We start from the raw sequence: 22,797 nt of genomic DNA, 5'->3' as shown, positions 1-22,797 counted from the left end.
TTCCTGCTCGGCCTGCTGTGTTCATCTAGCTCTACACCTTGTTATCTTGGATTCTCCAGCATCTGCAGTGCCTACTATCTCTTCTTCTGATTTAAGTTGGCTTACTGAAAAGAATAGAAAGAGCAAAAAACTCAAAACTCAGTTCTGAGGAAGGGTCACCGGACCCGAAGCATTAACTCTGATTTTTTCTGCATAGGTGCTGTCAGACCTGCTGAGCTTCCAGCAACTTCTTGTTTTTTGTTCCTGATTTACAGCATTCGCAGTTCTTTCGGTTTTATTAGAACAGAAAGAGCTCCTGGCTGGTGGAGATCTGCTATTCTCTCTGCCTATTGCTCCCAATCCCAAGCTGTACATTTACCTGCTAATCAACCACATAGCTACTGGCAGGCAAAAAGCCTTTGTCATCAATGACTGGTCACTAGTCTATAAACCAACCAAGCTCTTGCTGCCAGCCAAAGCTTCACCTGAATACTGAACCCCTCTACTTCAGTGTATCCGCAATTAACTTCAATCACTATTTCTTCAAGCAGCTGTTTAAATGATGCTTGTTATGAATGTCAGGTTACTTGATTTTCAAAACATCATTGCAAAACATCAGTTTGAAAAAACAGTTCTTTCTAATTTCAGTTCACAATTTGAAAAAAAAACACAAAAATGAAGACATATTGTTCATATATGTATATAATATACACAAAGAGTAGAATGCTCTTGAATATGTTACTGAGCTTCATTTAAACATCTATTTACATCATATTTACTGTGTTCTCTTTGTATATCCAAATAGTTACTTCTTCAAATAATCTAAAGAAAGCAAGTAAACCTTAGTTGCATTTAAATAATTTTTCTCCATATTTCCAATGGCTCCATTACAAAAATGCACAAGTGGACTGGTGGACCTACCTTGAAAGTTTGTGGGAGGAAAGCTCCACCACAAATAACACCATGAATTAGCAAAAGAGAAATTCAAGAAGGGATTTTTTTATATAGATGACGCTTAAGTAAAAATATTTGCAATACCTTAATTGTTGTGTCTCTGTCTTCTATCCATAACATCTTAAATTTTTGAAAACGTTCTAGTGAACTGGTGATGGTATCCCTCAATGAGGTGACAGAAGCAGACAGTATTGCGACTAATTTGTTTACATCTTTGTGTTCTGCTACATTGTGATAGAAGTTCTTCAACGTTTTTATATTTTTGTTTTCCACTGTTTCTGTTCAAGAGAACAAAATTAACAACTTGACAACCACAAAATAGATTATTTGTTTATCTATTGCCGATCATTGTTTAAAATTGAGAAGCCATTTAATTTGGCATTCCTTCCCTGCTGATAAAAGTGTCAATGGATAAAACCCAGTCAACTTAACTAAAAATGTTCACATTAAGTCCATAATAATGCCACAAGAAGTTGGAACAGGTTTAGGCTGCCTGGCCACTTGTCTGCTCTGCTATTTAATGGAATCATGGCTGATCTGACATTCCTCATGTTCACTTTCCTGCCCTTTCCCTGTAACCCCTGATTCCTCTACTGATCAAGAATCTATCTCAGTCTTAATTATACATAAGGACCCTGCTCCCACAGCTCTGTGACAGTGAGTTCCTAGAATCTCCCATGAAGGGAAACATCCTCTCAGGAAATGCTGCTGGTAAATCATGGCCCTTTGTCTGTGACCAGCACTTCCAGGAGCCCGTTTATTGCAAAAAGATGCTGGCAGCTTTTCTGTTGTCATTCTCATGTTTGAAGAATGATCTTTATGTATCCCCAACCAATTTGCGTCGGTGCCCACAATGACTAAAAATGTTGCTCACATGAAAAGACTGTCATAGTCGACTTGTAACCGCATCCACGGTTTACCTGGTCAATCCCACAAATGTGGGGGAGCTGCTGGCAGTAATTTTTGCCCTTGTTGGCACTCTGAGCACTGCCCACCAATGTGGCTATGCCTGCATCAATCTTGGCTACCAGACATAATCTTCTCGCCAACATCTTGATTTTGGACACCCCTGGATGACCCTGGTGGAGTTCGGCCAGTATCTGGGGGGCAATCTTTGCTTAGGACAAACACTCTTACTCTCTATAATAGAATGTTGTCTTCTACAGTGATCTGGTCTCACCAGGTCCAGAGAGGTTTCAATTCTGGTTTTGATGGTCCTTTTGATTCCCTCATCACCACCAGCTGTTTTAGTTTTGCCAGGATGGGATCTTTTTGCATCCACAGTCTGATATTGTCAGCTGTGACCAGAAGGGTGTCCAGAAAGACTAAAACCAGAACAGACTCTTCCAGTTGTGGCACCACCAGTGGTATATCTGCCAGTGGGAGCCGGCTTAAGGCACGTACATTTGCTATTTTGCCTCCTGGATGGTGTTCCAACTTGTGTGCATTTAAAATGAGAGCCCGCTGCTGAATTCGATCTGAAGGTAGGGGCAGAACAGCCTTGTCCTCTTTAAGTAGCCCTAGCAGAGGTTTGTGGTCTGTTACTATTACAAATTTATGTCCTTAAAGGTATTAGTGGAATTTTCTCACACCAAAGTAACCGCCAAACTTTCCTTCTCTATCTGGCATATTTGTGCTCTGCATCAGCCAAAGGCTGGGAAGGAAATGCTATCGGGCATTCCTGTTCATTTGACCTTCTGTGAGCCAACACTACCCCGATACTATATAGGGAAGCATCACATATCACCGCGAGATCACGCTTGAGATCACACTGTTGCAACATCTTAGACGATCATATCTACTTCTTCGTTTGCCTAAAGCCTACATCTTGGCAAGGAGACCATTTTCAAGGCTGCTGCTTTTTCATAGAAGACGTAAGGCAGTCAGGATGGAGGCCACGTTGCGTATGAACCTTCTGTAATAATTCACCAATTCTCGGAAAGACCTAAACTGGGGCACATTTTATCGCCCCCACTTTATCTTCCAATGGGTGTAACCCGGCCTTTTTGACTCTGAAGACTACTGGGGTAGACCTTGTAAGATGTTCTCCACTGTCCACTGAAAAATGGCACAGGCTGGTGTTACCCTAAAATGGCACGTTTATATATTGGTACAAATCCTTATGGATATTGATTGTAGCATACTTTTGAGAATCCTCAGCAAACTGCAATTGCAAATACGCATGGCTCATGTCCATGGCTTTGTGAAGGACAGCGAAACCCTTCCCCCACCAGCTTTGTGTATAAGTCCTCTATGCGGGGTACTGGGATTTATCCAGCTATGAGAAGTGGTTTATCATCTGTTTAAAATCTGCTCAAAGGCAAACCGACCCATCAGGCTTCACAATCGGTACGACTGGTGCTGCCCATTCCTCAAACTGTACTAGTTTGATGATTCCTTCATTTTCCAGCCTCTTCATTTCTGCCTCTACATTTGCATGTAGGGCAAATGGCATTGAGCAGGCCTTGCAAAATCATGGAATTGCTTCCTGATTAATGTGTGTGGTGGCCTTAGCTCCTTTGATAGTCCCTAAATCTTCCTGAAAAACATCAGGCTATTTAATTAGGACTTCACTCAGGCAGCTATTTTCTAATTGAAAAATACTGAGCCAATAAAGGTGAATTGTTCTCAATCAATTTTGTCCCATCAAGCTTGAGCCTTTCACTACAACCAGTGGTAACTTAACCAGCTACTTCTCATACGAGACCAGAACCGAAATTATTCCCTTCATCTGTAAAGCTTCCCTGGTATAGTTCTCAGTCTAGCTGAGGTCAAACTTAAGGGTTGGAGTCTACAGGAATTTTGTTAAAGACTCATTCTGCAATCACTGATGCAGCTGCACGAGTATCAACCTCCATTACAATTGAATGACCATTTAAACAGACATTTATTTTGATTGGTTCTGATTTGGATGTTGCTAAGCAAATTAACTGTTGCAAGCCAAATGTAGATGGGCTTTCCAGGGTCTGCACTCTCCTGGATACCGGACTATGGACTCTCTTACTCAATACAGGCCTAGTGTGACTCTTTCGCTGTCTCAAGTCCACACACCGGCAGGAACTACAATGGCTTGCCAACCTGCATCCTGAATAAAATGTTAACCATTTGGTCGAGGCGGGTTTGTGTGCTGATCTAGCATTCCTCTGTTCAGGATATGACCTGAATGACGCCATGCAATTGGCTTCACTCAAGTGGTGTCCCCCAAGCTCAGTCGGCCTGACGAGCGTGTCCACATCCACTGTCATACCTTGCAACTCATATGTTACACTTGCCACATTTTTTAATGACAAACTCAGTTGTAGTGCCTGTTTGAAGTCGAGTTGGGCTTCAGCTAGTAGGCATTTTTGCAGGTTCACAGCAATAATCTCACATACCAAATAGTCCCTCAGTATCTCATTAAGGGTCAAACCAAAGTCACATGCCTCTGCCAGTTATCTTAACGTTGTCACAGTGGAGGACACAAATAGCTTGCCAGTAATTGAGGACAAAGAGATTAAAGGTAGGTGAGGACCTAGACACAATCATTATCACAAAAGAGGTAGTGTTGGGCAAGCTAATGGAGCTAAAGGTAGACAAGTCTCCTGGCCCTGACGGAATGCATCCCAGGGTATTAAAAGAGATGGTGGGAGTAATAGCAAATGCACTTATCATAATTCTCCAAAGTTCGCTGGATTCTGGAACAGTCTCAGCAGGTTGGAAAACAGCAAACGTGATGCCACTGTTCATAAAAACGAGGTAGACAAAACATGGGGTATTATACACTGGTTAGCTTAACTTCTGTAGTGGGGAAAATGCTTGAATCTATCATCAAGGATAAAATAGCAAGAAATCTAGATAGAAATTGTCCCATTGGGCGGATGCAGCATGGATTCATGAAAGGCAGATCATGCTTAACTAATTTGCTGGAATTGTATGAAGACATTACGAGCATGGTGGACAACAGGGATTCAGTAGATGTGGTGTATCCGGATTTTCAAAAGGGTTTTGACAAGGTCCCGCAAAAATGGCTGCTGCATAAGATAAATGTGCACGGCATTGCAGGCAATGTATTGGCATGGGTCGAGGATTGGTTAACTAACATGACAAAAGAACGGGGGTAAATGAATGCTTTTCTGGTTGGCGAACAGTGACAAGTGGTGTGCCTCAGGGATCAGTGCTAGGTCTGCAATTGTTTATAATTTACGTAGATGATTTGGAGTTGGGGACAACGTGTCGTGTGTCAAAGTTTGCGGATGACACTAAGATGAGTGGTAGATCAAAGTGTGCAGAGGACTCTGAAAGTTTGCAGAGGGATATAGATAGTTCAAGTGAGTGGGCAAAGGTCTGGTAGATGGAATTCAATGTTGATAATTGTGAAGTCATCCATTTTAGTAGGAATAACATTAAAAAAATTGCAGCATCCTGCTGTGCAGAGGGACCTGGGTAACTTTGTGCATGAATTGCAAAAGGTTGGTTTGCAGGCACAACATGTAATTAAGAAGGCAGATGGAATTTTGTCCTTCATTGTGAAAGGGATTGAGTTTAAAATCAGGGAGGTTATGTTGCAGCTGTACATGGTATCGGTGAGGCCACACTTGGAGTACTGCGTGCAGTTTTGGTCTCCTTACTTGAGAAAGGATGTGCTGGCACTGGGGGGTTGCAGGGGAGATTCACTAGGTTGATTCCAGAGTTAAGAGGGTTGGTTTATGGGATTAGACTAGGATTATATTCATTGGAATTTAGAAGAATGAGGGGGGAATCTTATAGAAACATATAAAATTATGAAGGGCATAGATAAGATAGAAGCAGAGAGGTTGTTTCCACTGGCAGGTGGAACTAGAACAAGAAGGCCTCAAAATTAGGGGGACCAGATATAGGACTGAATTGAGGAGGAACTTCCTCAACCATAGGGTTGTGAATCTTTGGAATTCCCTGGTCAGTGAAGTAGTTGAGGCTTCCTCATTGAATGTCTTTAAAGCTAAGGTAGATAATTTTTTGAACAGTAAAGGAATTAAGGGTTATGGTAAGAGGGTAGGTAAGAGAGAGGCCATGAAAAGATCAGCCATAATCTTATTGAATGGCGGTGCAGGCTCGAAGGGCCAGGTGACCTACACCTGCTCCTGGTTCTTATGTTCTAACGTAAAAATTCCAATATAGATTCTCCTGGATCTCGAATTGCTGAATAATATCAATAGCATCTCAGAATTAAAGGAGACGTGGCACCATAATATTCCTTAACTGAATCTGTTAACTCTTGAATGGTTTTTGTATCTGGTGCCCCAGAAGTTGGTAGCCTTCTAATAACTGAAAAAAACTGCGGGTCCACAAGCTGTCAGGAGAATTACTCACTGCTTTCCATCTGTCCCAATGTCACTTGTCCCGAAAAAGATAACACATTCTTTCCACATACTGGGTCCAGCCTTCAATGGCAGGATCAAACAAGTCAAGCTTCCTGTAAAGGCATGATGCCAGAATGCTTGCCCCAACTCAAAGACAACAGTTGTGAGTGAATTTCTTCAGTAGTGTATTTTGTTCTTGTGACACTGTGGAAATAACTCAACAGAGAACAGTATCCCGTCACCAAATCACCCTTTATTTGCATGTGGATGGTCCTTGACACTGATACAACTTCCTCAGAGCCAGCTCTCAGAGTAACTAGAATCCCTGACACTCCACTTTATAACTGCCAGCAAGGGTTCCCTGATTAGACTAGGTTAACAACTGCAATCAGGAAACTCATATTCTATGAGATCCACCTGGCTGAACTTATTACAATCACTACTCCACCCATGTACTAGCTTTCTGTGTTTGTCAGGTTGCATTGTGTTGCAGCTTTCTGCAGCATTCTCCATTTAAATTATGCCCTTTTTTCCCCCTTCCAAGATGAACTTTACATTTTCCCATTTGCCAACTTTTTACCCAATTACTTAACCTATCAATATTTTTCTGTAAACTTTTTGTATTCCTCCTGAAACCTGCCTGTCCAGCTATTTTGTGTCATCTACAAATTTCACCATCATACATTTGATTCCCTCCAAGTCATTAAAACAATTGTGATCCCAGCACTGATCCCTGTGGAACCCCAATGGTTATGGGTTGCCAACCTGAAAAAAGAACCCCTTATCCCCACTTTACCTACCCATTAGCCAATTCTCTATCCACACCAATAGACTACATCCAACACCAAGACCTCTTACGACTTAACCTTTTGTGAGTTACCCTGTTGAACGCCTCCTTCAATTCCAAATTCAACACATCTACTGGTTCCTCTCTATGCACTCTGATTCAAGCTTTCTCAACAAATTCGAATAAATTAGTCAGCCACGATTTCCCTTTCATGAAGCCATGATGACTCTGAGTTTATGATCTTCCAAAATTTGCTGCTAGTACTTTCTTGATAATTAATTCCAACATTTTTCCAGCAAAAGATGTTAAGTTGATTGACCTCGAGCTTTCTGCTTTTTGCCACTCTCCCTTTCTGAATACGGGTGTCACATTGGTAGTTCTCCAATCCTCCAGCACGTTTTTTTCCCAGAAGCCAAGGATTTTTGGAAAATTACAACCATTCTATCCGTTGTTACTTATTTTAGGATTCCTGGATGCATCAGGATGAAGGGTCTTATCTGTCTTTAAATCCATTAGTTTGTTTGATCCTACTTCTTCAGAGTTGGTTCTTAATTCCTCCCCTACATTCTTTAGTGTTGATAGGATGTTTGAAGTACCTTTCAGCACAAAGACTGATGCTAAATAGTTGTTTAATTTCTGTGCCATTTCTTTGTTCACCATAACTATTTTCCCAGATTCATTTTCTTTTGGGTTGATGTTCACTTTGACTGCTCTCTTCCTCTTTATATATTTAAAGAAGCTCTTCTTGTCACTTTTATATACCTTGCCAGTTTGCCCTCATAATTTATTTTCTCTCCCTTTCTTAACCTTTTCGTCTTTCTTTGATGGATTCTGAATTTATCCCAATCGTTGGGGCTATCACTGACTTTTGCCTCCTTATATGTTTATTCTATTAACTTTATACTCACTTTAATTCCTTGGTTAGCCATGGTTAGTTCATCCTTTTATTAGAATTTTTCCTCCTTACTGGGATATATATGTTTTGCCGAGAGTCAAGAATTACCTTCTTAAATGTTTGCCAGAGCTTGCTTTCTGTCTTTCTTCCAAGTCCACTTAGCCAACTCTTCCCTTATTTCATTGTAATTCCCTTTAATTAAGTTGAACATATTTGTTTCTGGTCCAAGTTTCTCAGTCTCAAACTGAATATTAACTGTTTATTTACCTTATCCATGCCCCTCCTGATTTTATAAACCTCTTTAAAGTCACCGCTCAGCCTTTGACACTGCAGGGAAATTAGCCCCAGCTTATTCAGCCTCTCCCTATCGCTTAAACCCTCCAACCCTGGCAACAATTCCTTTGGATTCTCCTTCACCCTATTTGCCAAAGTTATCTCATGTCTCTTTTTTGCCGTCCTGATTTCCCTCTTAAGTATACACCTACTGCCTTCATACTGTTCTTGGGATTTACTCAATCTCTGCTGTCTAAATTGGAGGAAGGCAAATTTGACGGTATTAGGCAAGAACTTTCAAAAGTTGATTGGGGACAGATGTTCGCAGTTAAAGGGATGGCTGGAAAATGGGAAGACTTCAAAAATGAGATAAGGAGAGTCCAGAGGAAATACGTTCCTGTTAGGGTGAAGGGCAAGCCTGGTAGGTATAGGGAATTCTGGATGACTAGAGAAATTGAGGTTTTGGTCAAGAGTAAGAAGGAAGCATAAATCTTCAGAGACAGTAAGAACTGTTGATGCTGGAGTCAGAGATAACACAGTGTGGAGCTGGAGCAGCACAGTAGGCCAGGCAGCATCAGAGGAGCAGGAAAGTTGACGTTTCGGGTCGGGACCCTTCTTTGGAGATTGAAATGTCAACTTTCCTGCTTCTCTGATGCTGCCTGTTCTGCTGTGCTCCTCCAGCTCCACACTGTTATTAGCATAAATCCTCCTTTCTTTTGTCTTCCCAAGTCGCTGACTACATCACTAAAGTTCTACCTCCCCTCCCTAGATCTGAATCTGACCTATTTATGCCTACACTTGGTTCCCATTTCCCTGCTCTGCTAGCTTAAAACCTGACCAACAGAACTAGCGGAAGACCCTCGTAGACATTGTCCCACCTTCTCCAGAAATGGTCCCAAAGCCTCAAGAATCTAAACTCCTCCCTGGTACTGCATTTCTCCAGCCACACATTCATCTGATCTGTCCTGTTATTCCTGCTCTTGCTAGAATGTGACACTGGGAGTAATCCTGGATCTTTTACTCTGTGGTATTTTATTAAATCTGCCTCATGACCCATTACTAGATCCACATAGCCTGTTCCCTGGTTGGCTCCATGATATATTGTTCCAAGAAAGTATTCTAAACTAAAAGAAATGAGAAGCTCTAGGAAATCATCCTTTGTTGACCTTTCATTAGTTTAATTTTATACTTTCATCGATATTAGTTTGGAATTGTGAACTGAGAACTGTGAGCTGAAGCTCACCTTTGGACTGTGGGCAACAGTTTGCATAAAAAGGGGAGAGAGAACAAATTTTTTTAGTGTTGGTAAGGTAAGTTTTTTTTGGCAATCTAGAGTAGAGGGAATCTTTTTTTCCCTTTTTTTGCTTTTTGGGGTGGGAAGCTGTCGGAAGGAGGAAAGTATCAACAAATTTAATTAACTCTATTATAATAAATTATATAAATTAATAAAGTAATTAACTAAGTAGAAATGGCTGGACAGGTGATGTGTTGTAGCTGTATGATGTGGGAGCTGGCTGATCCCATTGCGAACTGCAGTGACCACATCTGCAGCAAGTGTTGGTTGCTCGAGGAACTTCGGCTCAGAGTTGAAGAACTGGATCGGAGCTTCAAACACTGCAGCATATCCGTTGGGGGAGGGGAGAAGTACCTGGTCGATTTGTTTCAGAAGGCAGTCACACCTGGTAGATTAAGTAATTCAAATTTGGTCAGTGGCCAAGGACAGCAGGATGTGACTGTAAGCGAGGCAGGTAGAGGGATCCTGCAGTCGGCAACAGAACAGCCTCAGCTCTTGACCTTGTCCAACAGGTACGAGGTACTTGCTGCCTGTGTGGATGAGGAAAAGAGCTGCAGGGAGGATGAGCCAACTGACCACTGCACCGTGGCACGGGAGGCCATTCAAGAGGGGGGAGCAAAAAGACAATTGGTAGTTGTAGGGGATTCTATAATTAGGGGGATAGATAGTATCCTTCATAAGCAGGATCGAGAGTCCTGCATGGTGTGTTGCCTGCCCGGTGCCAGGGTAAGGGATATCTCTGACCGGCTTGAAAGGATATTGGAGTGGTAGGGGGAGGATACAGTTGTTGTGGTCCACATCGGAACAAACAACATAGGCAAGACTAGGAAAGAGCACCTGTTCAGAGATTATCATGAGCTGGGAACCAAATTAAAGAACAGGTCCTGAAGGGTTATAATCTCCGGATTACTGCCCAAGCCATGTGCTAATTGGCATAGGGACATGAGAATAAGAGAAGTAAACATGTGGCTAAAAGAGTGGTGCAGGAAAGAGGGGTTCTTTTTCATGGGGCACTGGCATCAGTATTGGAACAGGAGGGATCTGTACCGTTGGGATGGTCTCCATTTGAATCGAGGTGGGACCAATGTTCTATGGAAAAGGGAAAACAGGCTGGTCAACAGGACTTCAAACCAGAAAGTCGGGGGGAAGGGAATGGTGAAACTTGCCCCGGTGGGAAACAAAGCAGCAGGTTAACATCTGTAGTGGTGGATACAATTAAGTGGAAAAATATGAAAGAAATGACAGAGAAGGAAAATTCAGGAGAGGTTATTAAAGTCTCCAGCGCAGACACAAATAGGACAGAGTGTTTGGAAAAGGCTAGCATTCAAACACTGGAAAAACGAATGAAAATGAGAAGAGGGAGGGTTAATACAGGACTGAAGGTGTTATATCTAAATGCACGCAGTATGAGAAATAAGGTAAATGAGCTTGTGGCGCAGATCAAAACTGGCAGGTATGACGTGGTAGGCAAAACGGAAACATGGCTGCAAGGGGATCAGGATTGGGAACTGAATATCCAAAGATATACATCCTATCAAAAACTTAGGCAGGTGGGCCAACGGGGTGGGGTTGCCTTATTAGTGAGAATTGAAATGAAATCAATAGGAAGAAACGAAGTTTCTGTGTGATGAAGATTAGCCAAGGAACTACAAAGGAGACTCAGGCACCTAGTCAACAAGTCATCCCACTCAATCCACTCAGCCCAAGAATTCCTCAACTCCATCAAAGACATAAGGATAAACGACGAGGAGACCATGATATCATTTGATGTTACTGCCCTATTTACATCAATAGACATACCACTAGCAAGGGAAATAATGACAGCACTACCGAAACAAGAGCAAGACCCCAGTGAAACCATCTCCACAGACAACATGCTCAAACTACTGGACCTATGCCTCACCACCCACTTCACTTTCAATGGCCAAACATACAAACAAATCAATGGGACACCCATGGGATCACCTGTCTCTGGACTCATAGCAGAGGCAGTGATGCAAAGACTAGAAAGGACTGTCCTTTCGCTAAACCAACCAAAACTATGGATACGCTATGTGGACGACACCTTTGTCATCATGAAATGGACCAAACTAGAGGAGACACACAAACTTATAAACAACACCGAAATAAAATTCACCAGAGAGGAGGAGAAGAACAAACAGCTCCCATTCCTGGACATCATGGTAGAGCGCAAGATAAATGGGGAACTCCAAATGAAAGTACACAGAAAAGCCACACACACGGACCAGGTACTGAACTTCAACAGTAACCATCCCAACACACACAAACGAAGCTGCATGCGAACACTATTTAAACGGGCAACAATACACTGCAGCAACGCAGAACTATGCCAAGAGGAAGAAGAATACCTCTTCCAGGTTTTCAAGGATAATGGATATCCAAAAAATTGGGTCAGAAGATGCAACATCAGGAAGATACTACACACCTCGACACACTCATCACACTACCCTACATCAGGAACACATCGGAACTAACCACAAGCCTCCTTCGGCTGCTGGGCATCAGAGTGGCACACAAGCCCACATCAACCCTACGACAACTGCTCACCCGAACTAAAGACCCGCTCCCCGCCATGGACAGGACCAATGTCATCTACAAGATCCCTTGCAGAGACTGCGAGAAACACTACATTTGACAAACAGGAAGGAAACTAACAACAAGGGTACTCGAACACCAACCGGCTACAAAAAGACACGACTGATACTCACTCATCTCAATCCACAGGGAAATGGACAACCACCAATTCGACTGGGGCAACACCAAATCCTGGGACAAGCTAAGCAGAGACAGGCACGGGAATTCCAAGAACCCTGGCACTCCACAAAGAAAGCCATTGATAAACACATAGAACTCGACCCCTTATACACTCCACTAAGAAGGAAAACCGGAAGTGAGGCAATCCAGCTCAACGGACTCCAGAGTTTAAAAACCAGGCGGGAAAACACACCGACACTTCACTGGAGGCTGCACTGATGATGTTACCCAGCATGGCAACGAAATGTCTGCGGAACAACAAACCAGCTCGGTGAACCAACCAACCTCATGTAGTCAGGAGCAGAATGTACCAGGAGATGGAAAAGGTGTGTAAGAAAGGCAAAGTCACAGTGATCATGGGGGTTTTCAATATGTAGGTGGACTGGGAAAATCATGTTGGCAGTGGATTGCAAGAAAAGGAGTTTGTGGAATGTCTACGAGATGGCTTTTTGGAGCAGCTCATGGTGGAGCCCACAATGGAACAGGCAATACTGGATTTGGTGTTGTGCAATGAGGCAGACTTGATCAGGGAGCTTAAGGTAAAGGAACCCTTAGGAGGCAGTGATCATAATATGATAGAATTTACTCTGCAATTTGAGAGGGAGAAGATAGAATCAGAGGTAATGGTATTACAGCTGAATAAAGGTGACTACAGAGGTATGAGGGAGGAGCTGGGCAGAATTGACTGGAAGGGGAGCTGAGTGGAACAGCAATGGCAGGAGTTTAAGACCATAAGAACTAGGAGCAGGAGTAAGCTGTCTGGCCCTTCGAGCCTGCTCCGCCATTCAATAAGATCATGGCTGATCCTTTCGTGGACTCAGATCCACTTACCCGCATTCTCACCGTATCCCATAATTCCTTTATTGTTCAAAAAAAATCTACCTTTTTTTTAAAAGCATTTACTGAAGTAGCATCAACTACTTCACTGGGCAAGGAATTCCATAGATTAACAACCCTCTGGGTGAAGAAATTCCTTCTCAGTTCAGTCCTAAATCTGTTCCCTCTAATCTTGAGGCTGTGCCCTCTTGTCCTAGATTCACCTGCCAGTGGAAACATCCTCTCTACTTCTATCTTATCTATTCCCTTCATAATTTTATATGTTTCTATAAGATCCCCCCTCAATCTTCTGAATTCCAATGAATATAATCCCAATCTACTCAGTCTCTCCTCATAAGCCAACCCCCTCAACTCCGGAATCAACCTAGTGAACCTCCTTTGCACCCCCTTCAGTGCCAGTACATCCTTTCTCAAGTAAGGAGACCAAAACTGCACACAGTACTCCAGGTGTGGCCTCACCAGCACCTTGTACAGCTGCAACATAACCTCTCTCCTTTTTATTTCAATCCCTTTAGCAATGAAGGACAAAATTCCATTTGCCTTCCTAATTACTTGTTGTACCTGCAGACCTACCTTCTGTGATTCATGCACAAGGACACCCAGGTCCCTCTACATAGCAGCATGCTGCAACTTTTTACCATTCAAGTAATAATCCTTTTTACTATTACTCCTACCAAAATGTATGACTTCACATTTATTTACATTGTATTCCATCTGCCAGACCTTTGCCCACTCACTCAATGTATCTATGTTCCCCTGCAAAGTTTCACAGTCCTCTGCACAGTTTGCTCTGCCACTCATCTTAGTGTCATCTGCAAACATTGACACCCTACACGTGGTCCCCAACTCCAAATCATCTATATAAATTGTAAATAATTGCGGTCCCAACACCGATCCCTGAGGCACACCACTAGTCACTGACTGCCAGCTAGAATAGCACTCATTTATCCCCACTCTTTACTTCCTGTTAGTCAACCAATCTTCTATCCATGCTAATACTTTACCCTTAATGCCCTGCATCCTTATCTTATGCAGTAGCCTCTTGTGTGGCACCTTGTCAAAGGCCTTTTGGAAGTCTAGGTACACCACATCCACTGGGTCCCCATTGTCCACCTCGCTCGTAATGTCTTCATAGAATTCCAAAAGATTTGTCAAGCATGACCTGCCCTTCATGAACCCATGCTGCGTCTGCCCAATGGGACAATTTCTATCAAGATGCCTTGCTATTTCTTCCTTGATAATAGACTCAAACATCTTCCCCACTACAGAGGTTAAGCTAACCGGTCTATAATTCCCCATCTTTTGTCTACTTCCCTTTTTAGACAGTGGCGTCACATTTGCTGTTTTCCAATCTGCTGGGACTGCCCCAGAGTCCAGCAAATTTTGGAGAATTACCGCCAGTGCACCTGCTATTTCTTCCGCCATCTCTTTTAGTACTCTGGGATGCATTCCATCAGGGCCAGGAGACTTATCAATCCTTAGCTCCATTAGCTTGCCCAACACTACCTCTTCCATAATAATGATTGTTTCCAGGTCCTCACCTACCTTCATCTCTTTGTCTTTTACTGGCATGTTATTAGTGTCCTCCACTGTGAAGACCGATACAAAATACCTGTTCAATGCCTCAGCCATTTCATCATATCCCATAACTAAATTCCCCTTCTCATGCTCTAAAGGGCCAACGTTTACTTTAGATACTCTTTTTCGTTTTATATATTTATAGAAACTTTTCCTATCTGTCTTTATATTCTGTGCTAGTTTTTTCTAATGTTCTATCTTACTTTTCCTTATAGCTCTTTTTGTGGCTTTCTGTTGACCTTTAAAGTTTTCCCAATCTTCTAGTTTCATGCTGTTTTTGGCCACTTTGTATGCCTTCTCTTTCAATTTGATAGCCTCCCTTATTTCTTTAGACACCCATGGCAGATTACCCCTTTTCTTACAGTCCTTCCTTTTCATTGGAATATACTTTTGCTGAGCACTTTGAAAGATTGCTTTGAAAGTCCTCCACTGCTCGTCAACTGTCCCACCATAAAATCTTTGTTTCCAGTTTACTTTAGCCAAGTCCTCCCTCATTCTATTGTAGTTCCCCTTGTTCAAGCACAGGACCCTGGTATTGGATTTTATCTTCACACTCTCCATCTGTATTCTAAATTCAACCATACTGTGATCACTCCTTCCAAGAGGATCCCTAACTATGAGGTCATTAATTATTCCTGTCTCATTACACAGGACCAGATCTAGGATGGCTTGCTCCCGGGTTGGTTCCATTACATATTGTTCAAGAAAACTATCACGGATACACTCAACGAACTCCTCCTCAAGGCTACCCTGACCGAGCTGGTTCGACCAATCTACATGTAGGTTAAAATCTCCCATGATAATTGCCGTACCATTTTTACAGGCATTAGTTATTTCTTTGTTTATTGCCCGCCCCAACGTATCTTATTATTTGGTGGCCTATAGACTACGCCTATCAGTGACTTTTTCCTCTTAGAATTTCTAATTTCCACCCAAATGGATTCAACCTCATTCTCCATAGAACCTATATCATCTCTCAGCACTGCCCTGATGGCATCCTTGAATATCAGAGCTACACCATCTCCCTTACCTTCCTGTCTGTCCTTTCTGGGAGTAATTCAGGAGACGCAGCAAAAATTTATCCCCAAGGAGAAAGAAACATGGTACAGGGAGGATGAGGCAACCATGGCTGACTAAGGAGGTCAGGGATAGCATAAAAGCAAAAGAGAAAGCATATAACATGGCGAAGGGCAGTGGGAAACCAGAGGACTGGGAAGCTTACAAAGACCAACAGAGGGCAACAAAAAAAGAAATAAGGAGGGAGAAGATTAAATATGAGGGTAAACTAGCTAGTAATGTAAATGAAGACTGTAAGAGTTTCTTTAGGTACATAAAGGGAAAAAGAGAGGCAAAAGTGGACATTGGACCACTGGAAAATGACGGTGGAGAGATGGTAGTGGGGAACAAGGAAATGGCTGAGGAACTGAATAATTACTTCGCGTCAGTCTTAGCAGTGGAAGACACGAGTAATATCCCAAAAAGTCAAGACAGTCGGGGGCAGAGCTGAGCATGTTGGCCATCATCAAGGAAAAGATGCGAGTAAAACTGATTGGCCTGAAGGTGGACAAATCACCTGGACCAGATGGACTACACCCCAGAGTTCTAAAGGAGATAGATGAAGAGATAGTGGAAGCATTAGTGGTGATCTTTCAGGAATCACTAGAGTCAGGGAAGGTCCCAGAGGACTGGAAAACGGCTAACGTGACACCCCTGTTTAAAAAGGGAGTAAGGCAAAAGACAGAAAATTACAGGCTGATTAGTCTAACCTCACTTGTGGGTAAGATTTTGGAGTCCATTTTAAAGAATGAGTTTGCTGAACATTTGGAAGTGTATAGTAAAATAGGGCAAAGTCAGCATGGTTTCATCAAGGGGAGGTCATGTCTAACAAATCTGCTAGAATTCTTTGAGGAAGTAACGAGCAGGGTAGACGAAGGAGAGCCAATGGACGTTATCTACTTGGACTTCAAGAAGGCCTTTGATAAGGTGCCACACAGGAGGCTGCTGAGTAAGATAACGGCCTGTGGTGTTAGAGGCAAGGTGCTAGTATGGATAGAAGATTGGCTGTCTGGCAGAAAGCAGAGAGTGTGGATAAAGGAGTCTTTCTCAGAATGGCAGCCGGTGACAAGTGGAGTTCTGCAAGGGTCAGTGCTGGGACCACGACTTTTCACTTTGTACATTAATGATCTAGATGAAGGAACTATGGGCATTCTGGTTAAGTTTGCAGATGATACAAAGATAGGTGGAGGGACAGGTAGTATTGAGGAGGCAGGGAGGCTGCAGAAGGACTTGGACAGGTTAGGAGAGTGGGCAAAGAAATGGCAGATGGAGTACAACTTGAGAAAGTGTGAGGTCATGCACTTTGGTAAGAAGAATAAAAGCATGGACTATTTTCTAAATGGGGAGAAAATTCAGAAGTCTGAAGTGCAAAAAGACTTGGGAGTTCTAGTCCAGGATTCTCTCAAGGTAAATTTGCAGGTTGAGTCAGTAGTCAGGAAGGCAAACGCAATGTTGGCATTTATTTTGAGAGGACTTGAATATAAAATCAGGGATGTACTATTGAGGCTTTATAAGGCTCTGGTCAGGCCACATTTGGAGTATTGCCTGCAGTTTTGGTCTCCATATCTCAGGAAGGCCTTGGAGCGGGTTCAAAGGAGGTTCACGAGAATGGTCGCAGGAATGGAAAGCTTAACATATGAGGAACTTTTGAGGACTCTGGGACTATAGAATCCCTTCGGTGTGGAAACAGGCCCTTCGGCCCAATAAGTCCACACTGACCCTTGAAGCATCCCACCCAGACCCATCCCCTTATAACCCACACACCCCTGAACACTACAGGCAATTTAGCCTGGCCAATCCACCCAGCCTGCACATCTTTGGACCATGGGAGGAAACCGGAGGAAACCCATGCAGACACGGGGAGAATGTGCAAACTCTGCACAGACAGTCGCCCGAGGCTGGAATCGAACCCGGGTCCCTGGTGCTGTGAAGCTGCAGTGCTAACTGCTGAGCCACCATGCCACCCCCTCATTGGAGTTTAGATGGATGAGGGGGGATCTAATTGAAACTTTCAGAATACTGAATGGCCTGGACAAAGTGAATGTTGGGAAGATGCTTCCATTGGTAGGAGAGTCTGGGACCCGAGGGCACAGTCTTAGAGTAAAGGGAATACCTTTTAGAACGGAGATAAGGAGAAACTACTTCAGCCAGAGAGTGGTGAATCTATGGAATTCACTGCCACAGAAGGCTGTGGAGGCCAGGTCATTGTGTACATTCAAGGCTGAGATAGATAGGTTCTTGATTATCAAGGGGATCAAGGGTTACGGGGAGAAAGCAGGAGAATGGGGTTGAGGAGCTTATCAGCCATGATTGAATGGCAGAGCAGACTCGGTGGGCCGAATGGCCTAATTTCTGCTCCTATATCTTATGATCTAAATAAGCTGTTGTTTGTTTGTATGGCCAGGCCTGAAAGTTAATTTCAAGTTGGTTCTTGATCAAAAGGTTCAACAGGTGATTTGACACCAGCGGAGAGTAGTATTTTTAAACAGAGAGCAGATATTTGGCCATTAACAAGGTCGGTACTTGGGATTTGGTTCCAGTGGGTCTGGGAGAGACTTTATGCTCAGGCTACAGCTATGAAACCCAAGCTTCCAGAAGCTGCTGCTGGAAACACATCCTGCACAGATGCTGGCCCTGGTGCTCAAAATGTATCCCACATCCCACATAGAACAGAAGGAACAAGCCACTGCTACGAGCTCTTCTGCCATTACTTACCCATTTAGATTAAACCTTTAAAGGGTTCTTAAAAATCAAACAATATCAATTACCTGAAGGTCCTTCTTCCCTTCAACCTTGTTAAAGCAGAATATAGTCCTTACAAATATACACCGGAAAATAAAGACTTTGCCAACTATAAGCAATAATTGTCGTACAAATACTCACCCAATCAGCAGCTTCTACTTGCCTTGTGCCACTTTTGATGCTGTCATTTATGACTATGTCTGGCTGTTGCTTGACTAGCTTGTCAGCCAGTTCTCACATTTTAGCAGAAATAGGAGGACTTTGAGAGTTAACTGGCATGAATATACCTTTATCGTTTCTAATGCTTTGGTTGATGTTGGCTTTATTCTTATTTACCTTCTTTATAGTTTAAGCATTTCAGACAGTATTTAAGAGTGAAACATACTGCTGGGTCTGGAGATTTCCAGACTGGGTCAAGACAGCAGATCTCTTTCTATGAAGCACATTTGTGAACCAAATGATATTTATGCCAATTCACAGGTCTGATGATCATCATGACTGAGACTAGCTTTTATTCTAAATTTTTGGTTTAATTTTTACCTTGATGTTCCAATTTTCAAGCAGGAAAGTTATGAAATTGTCAAATTTCATTTTGCTTCTAATAAGCACAGCACATATGTGATAATGACAATTTATTCAGTGATGGGGTGTGGGTATGCCAGAATTTATAGTCATCCCTTTTTGCTCTTGGGAAGTTACTGAATGAGCTGCCTTCTTGAACCGTTGCAGGTACACCCACAGTATTTTCAAAAATGATGTTAAGAACATGAAATACTTTCAAACGGGAAAATATCACCAATATCAATAGCTTTGTCCTTTTTTTCAAGCACCTTCAATGTTTTGTGCATCATCAGCATTCTCCTGGTGATTTTTTGATTGCCTCCAATGTAGCACCTTACGGCTCACATCCAAAACCATCTGGATTGTCCTGTTAATTGCATGCTGAATATCATCCAGATTTGGTACCATAACCTATAGCACAAAAGGAAATGTAGTGTGAGGGTTTAGAGTAATTTCAAAAATTGCAAATTTGCTTTAAAAAGACTGAACTCCGAGAAGTGTTTACCTTAACTGAGATTCATTCTAAAAAATTGTGTTTATGTCACAATTTTGCAGAACTACCCCCATTAATTGATAACTATTTACAAAACATAAAAAGCTGACAAACACTATTCATGTATAGGTAAAGTTGTTATCATCCCAGAGGATCATAGGGCCGCACTCTCAGTAGATAAACAGCTGGCAGTCAGTTTACCTTCAGAGACAGCACATCTCAGGTGAGGGATGTGGTTGAGAAGGCAGGGCCTTCATGGTAACCTCAACTAATGGGAGAATTGAACTCACATGGGTGGCTTCACTCCACATTACAGACCAGCCATCGAAGCTAACCGATCCCCATATTCATGCATATTGGCGTCAGGGCCACTTCTTGTCAAGCATTTTGCCTGTTATACTTCAATTCTTAGGTCATTGACATTTTAGAACATCACTCTCAGCACATAGCGTATGAACAGCATGGGATTTTGTTGAGGAGTTGCAATTAAAGGACAACTAACACATAAAGCCATCATGCAGGTGTTGCAATAACAGAAGAAATACTTCGCTAACTACATGCCAATTTATAGATGCAAGTCAAATCTTTTAAAAAGTTACCTCTGGATCTGCTGTCACAATCCACTCTTTCAGGCAATCCAATTTAGTATAGCTTATCTGTGATAGCACTTGAAAGAAAGCTATTCAATTGATCCTACTTTGTGCTTTACCCCATATATTTTCCGACTGTATATTCAATTTATGATTGAATATTACCTCGGGTCTCCTTCAATCAACCCTTTCAAGCAGTACAATACTGTATAAAATGTTTGTTCATGAGATGTGGGTATCATTGGCAAAGTTAACATTTGTTGTCCATCCCTGCTCCTGGCCAAGATGGCAGCTGTTAACCAGGATCTGATCCCAGGAAAAGGCCCCAGGGATGTAAATTCTGGACTTGCAGGTTGTAATTGAGCACATTAGAAAGGGAAGATTTGCAGTTGGGAACCTTAAGTCAAGCATCACATCAAGATCTCAGAGAGGCACCACCTTTATCATAATCAGAATATTTTCAAGTTTTGAATTATCGGGAGAAATTGTATATATGTTCTGTGTTTGGCCAAGGTTTCAGTCAGTCACCTGGCCTTAAAAAAAAGGGGCAGCACAGTGGCTCAGTGGTTAGCATTGTTGCTTCACACTGCCAGGGATCTGGGTTCAATTCCAGACTTGGGCAACAGTCAGTGTGGAGTTTACATGTTCTCCTCATGTCTGTGTCGGTTTCCTCCCACAGTCCAAAGGTATGTGGGTTAGGTGGATTGACCATGCTAAATTGCCCATAGTGTCCAGGGATCTGTAGGTTAGGTGGATTATCCATGGGAAATGTGGGTTTATGGGGATACAGTACAGGGGTGAGTCTGGGTGGGATGGTCTTCAGAGAGACAGTGTGGACTTGATGAGCCAAGTGGCCTGCTTGTGCACTATAGGGATTCTGTAATCCCTAACTGCCCTGAAGGCTATTACTGAGACAAGCTTCATATTCCAGATTTATTAATTGAACGCTACCCTGCAGATTGGAATTTAAACCTAATCTCCAGATATTTCGCAAAACATAGAACTGCGGTTGATGGACATGTGAAATGCACCAAAAATAGGAATAGCTGGAGAAACTCAGCAGGTCTGGCAGCATTTGTAAAGAAAAAAAGAGTTAACATTTCATGTCCAGTGACTCTTCTCCAGCAAATTCTGTTTTTGTGTGCCCCAGATCTTTGGGTTAGTCCTCTGGATTACTAATTAAGTAGCATTGTCTCCAAAATAGCACCCCCCAACGTGAATTCAAACAATGTGCCAAGTTTAGGAAACTTCCATCTTTTTAGTTTAATTTAGTCATGGGATGTGGTCATTGCTGGCTGGCCAGCATTTATTGTCCATAACTAGTTGCCCCTAAGGAGGTGTTTGTGAGCCTGCTGCGGTCCATGTGTGTACATAATGCTGTTTGGAAGGGAATTCCAGAATGTTGACCAAGTGACAGTGAAGGAATGGTGATATACTTCCAAGTCAGGATAGTGAATGGATTAGAAGGGACCTTGCAGGTGTTGGTGTTCCCATATATCTGCTGACCTTGTCCTTCTATATGGTAGTGGTCATGATTTTGGAAGGATATTTGGCAAATAAATGTCATGCATCTTTTAGATAGTACACACTACTGCTACTGGAGGGAATGGATGTTTGTGGATGTAGTGCTAATCAAGCAGGCTGCTTTGCCCTGGATGGTGTAAAGCTTCTTGAGCGTTGCTGGAGCTGTAATCATCCAGGCAAGTGGGGAGTATTCCATCACACAGCTGACTTGTACCTTGGAGGTGGTCGCTGGATTTTGGGTGTCAGGAGCTGAGTTACTTGTGGCAAGATTCCCAGCTTCTGACCTGCTCCTATAGTCATTATCAGAAATCATACGATACCAGGTAACCTTTCTGACCTTGTCTACCCCAGTCCAACACCTGCACCTCCACGTTCTAGTCATTATATTCAGATGATGGGTCGAGTTCAGTTTCTGGCCAATGATAGCCTCCAGCGTGTTGATCATTCGGATTCAGTGATGGTATTGTTAGATTTGCTCTTGCTGTAGATGGTTATTGCCTGCCACTTGTGTGGCGTGAATGTTACTTGACACTTGAAAGCACTGGATATTATCCAAAGCTTGTTGTATTTAAACAACTCTTAGACACCTTCTCCTACCGCCCCCTTGATCATGATCCCACCCCCGAGCACCAAACCATCATCTCCCAAACCATCCACAACCTCATCACCTCAGGTGACCTCCCACCCACGGCCTCCAACCTCATCGTTCCCCAACCCCGCACCGCCCCCTTCTATCTCATTCCCAAAATCCACAAACCTGAATGCCCTGGTCAACCCGAGATAGTAGGAACTGCAGATGCTGGAGAATCCGAGACAACAAGGTGCAGGGCTGGATGAACACAGCAGGCCAAGCAGCATCATAGGAGCAGAGAGGCTGACGTTTTGGGCCTAGACCCTTCATCAGAAAAGGGGGAGGGGAAGGGGGTTTTGAAATAAATAGGGAGAGAGTGGGAGGCGGATAGAAGAGGGATAGAGGAGAGGATAGGTGGAGAGGAAACAAACAGGTCGAAGAGGCGGGGATGGAGCCAGGAAAGGTGAGTGTAGGTAGGGAGTTAGGGAGGGGATAGGTCAGTCCAGGGAGGACGGACAGGTCAAGGGGGCGGGATGAGGTTGGTCAGTAGGAGATGGAGGTGCGGCTTGA

General features: G+C 43.0%; 1 protein-coding gene across 1 annotated transcript in view; it reads right to left on the bottom strand.

Moving 5' to 3' along the window:
• LOC109930964 (dynein axonemal heavy chain 8-like) overlaps nucleotides 1–22,797 on the bottom strand; it is a 2,199,840-nt gene that overhangs the window by 490,103 nt on the left and 1,686,940 nt on the right. Inside the window, 3 exon segments of the mRNA XM_048596622.1 lie at nucleotides 1,018–1,183; nucleotides 7,719–7,758; nucleotides 19,298–19,460. Of these exon segments, the coding sequence (XP_048452579.1) occupies nucleotides 1,018–1,183; nucleotides 7,719–7,758; nucleotides 19,298–19,460 (369 nt within the window).

Source organism: Rhincodon typus, chromosome 5 (assembly GCF_021869965.1).
Source record: "Rhincodon typus isolate 14 chromosome 5, sRhiTyp1.1, whole genome shotgun sequence".
Classification (NCBI taxonomy): domain Eukaryota; kingdom Metazoa; phylum Chordata; class Chondrichthyes; order Orectolobiformes; family Rhincodontidae; genus Rhincodon; species Rhincodon typus.
This window is presented reverse-complemented; position numbering and strand designations above follow the sequence as displayed.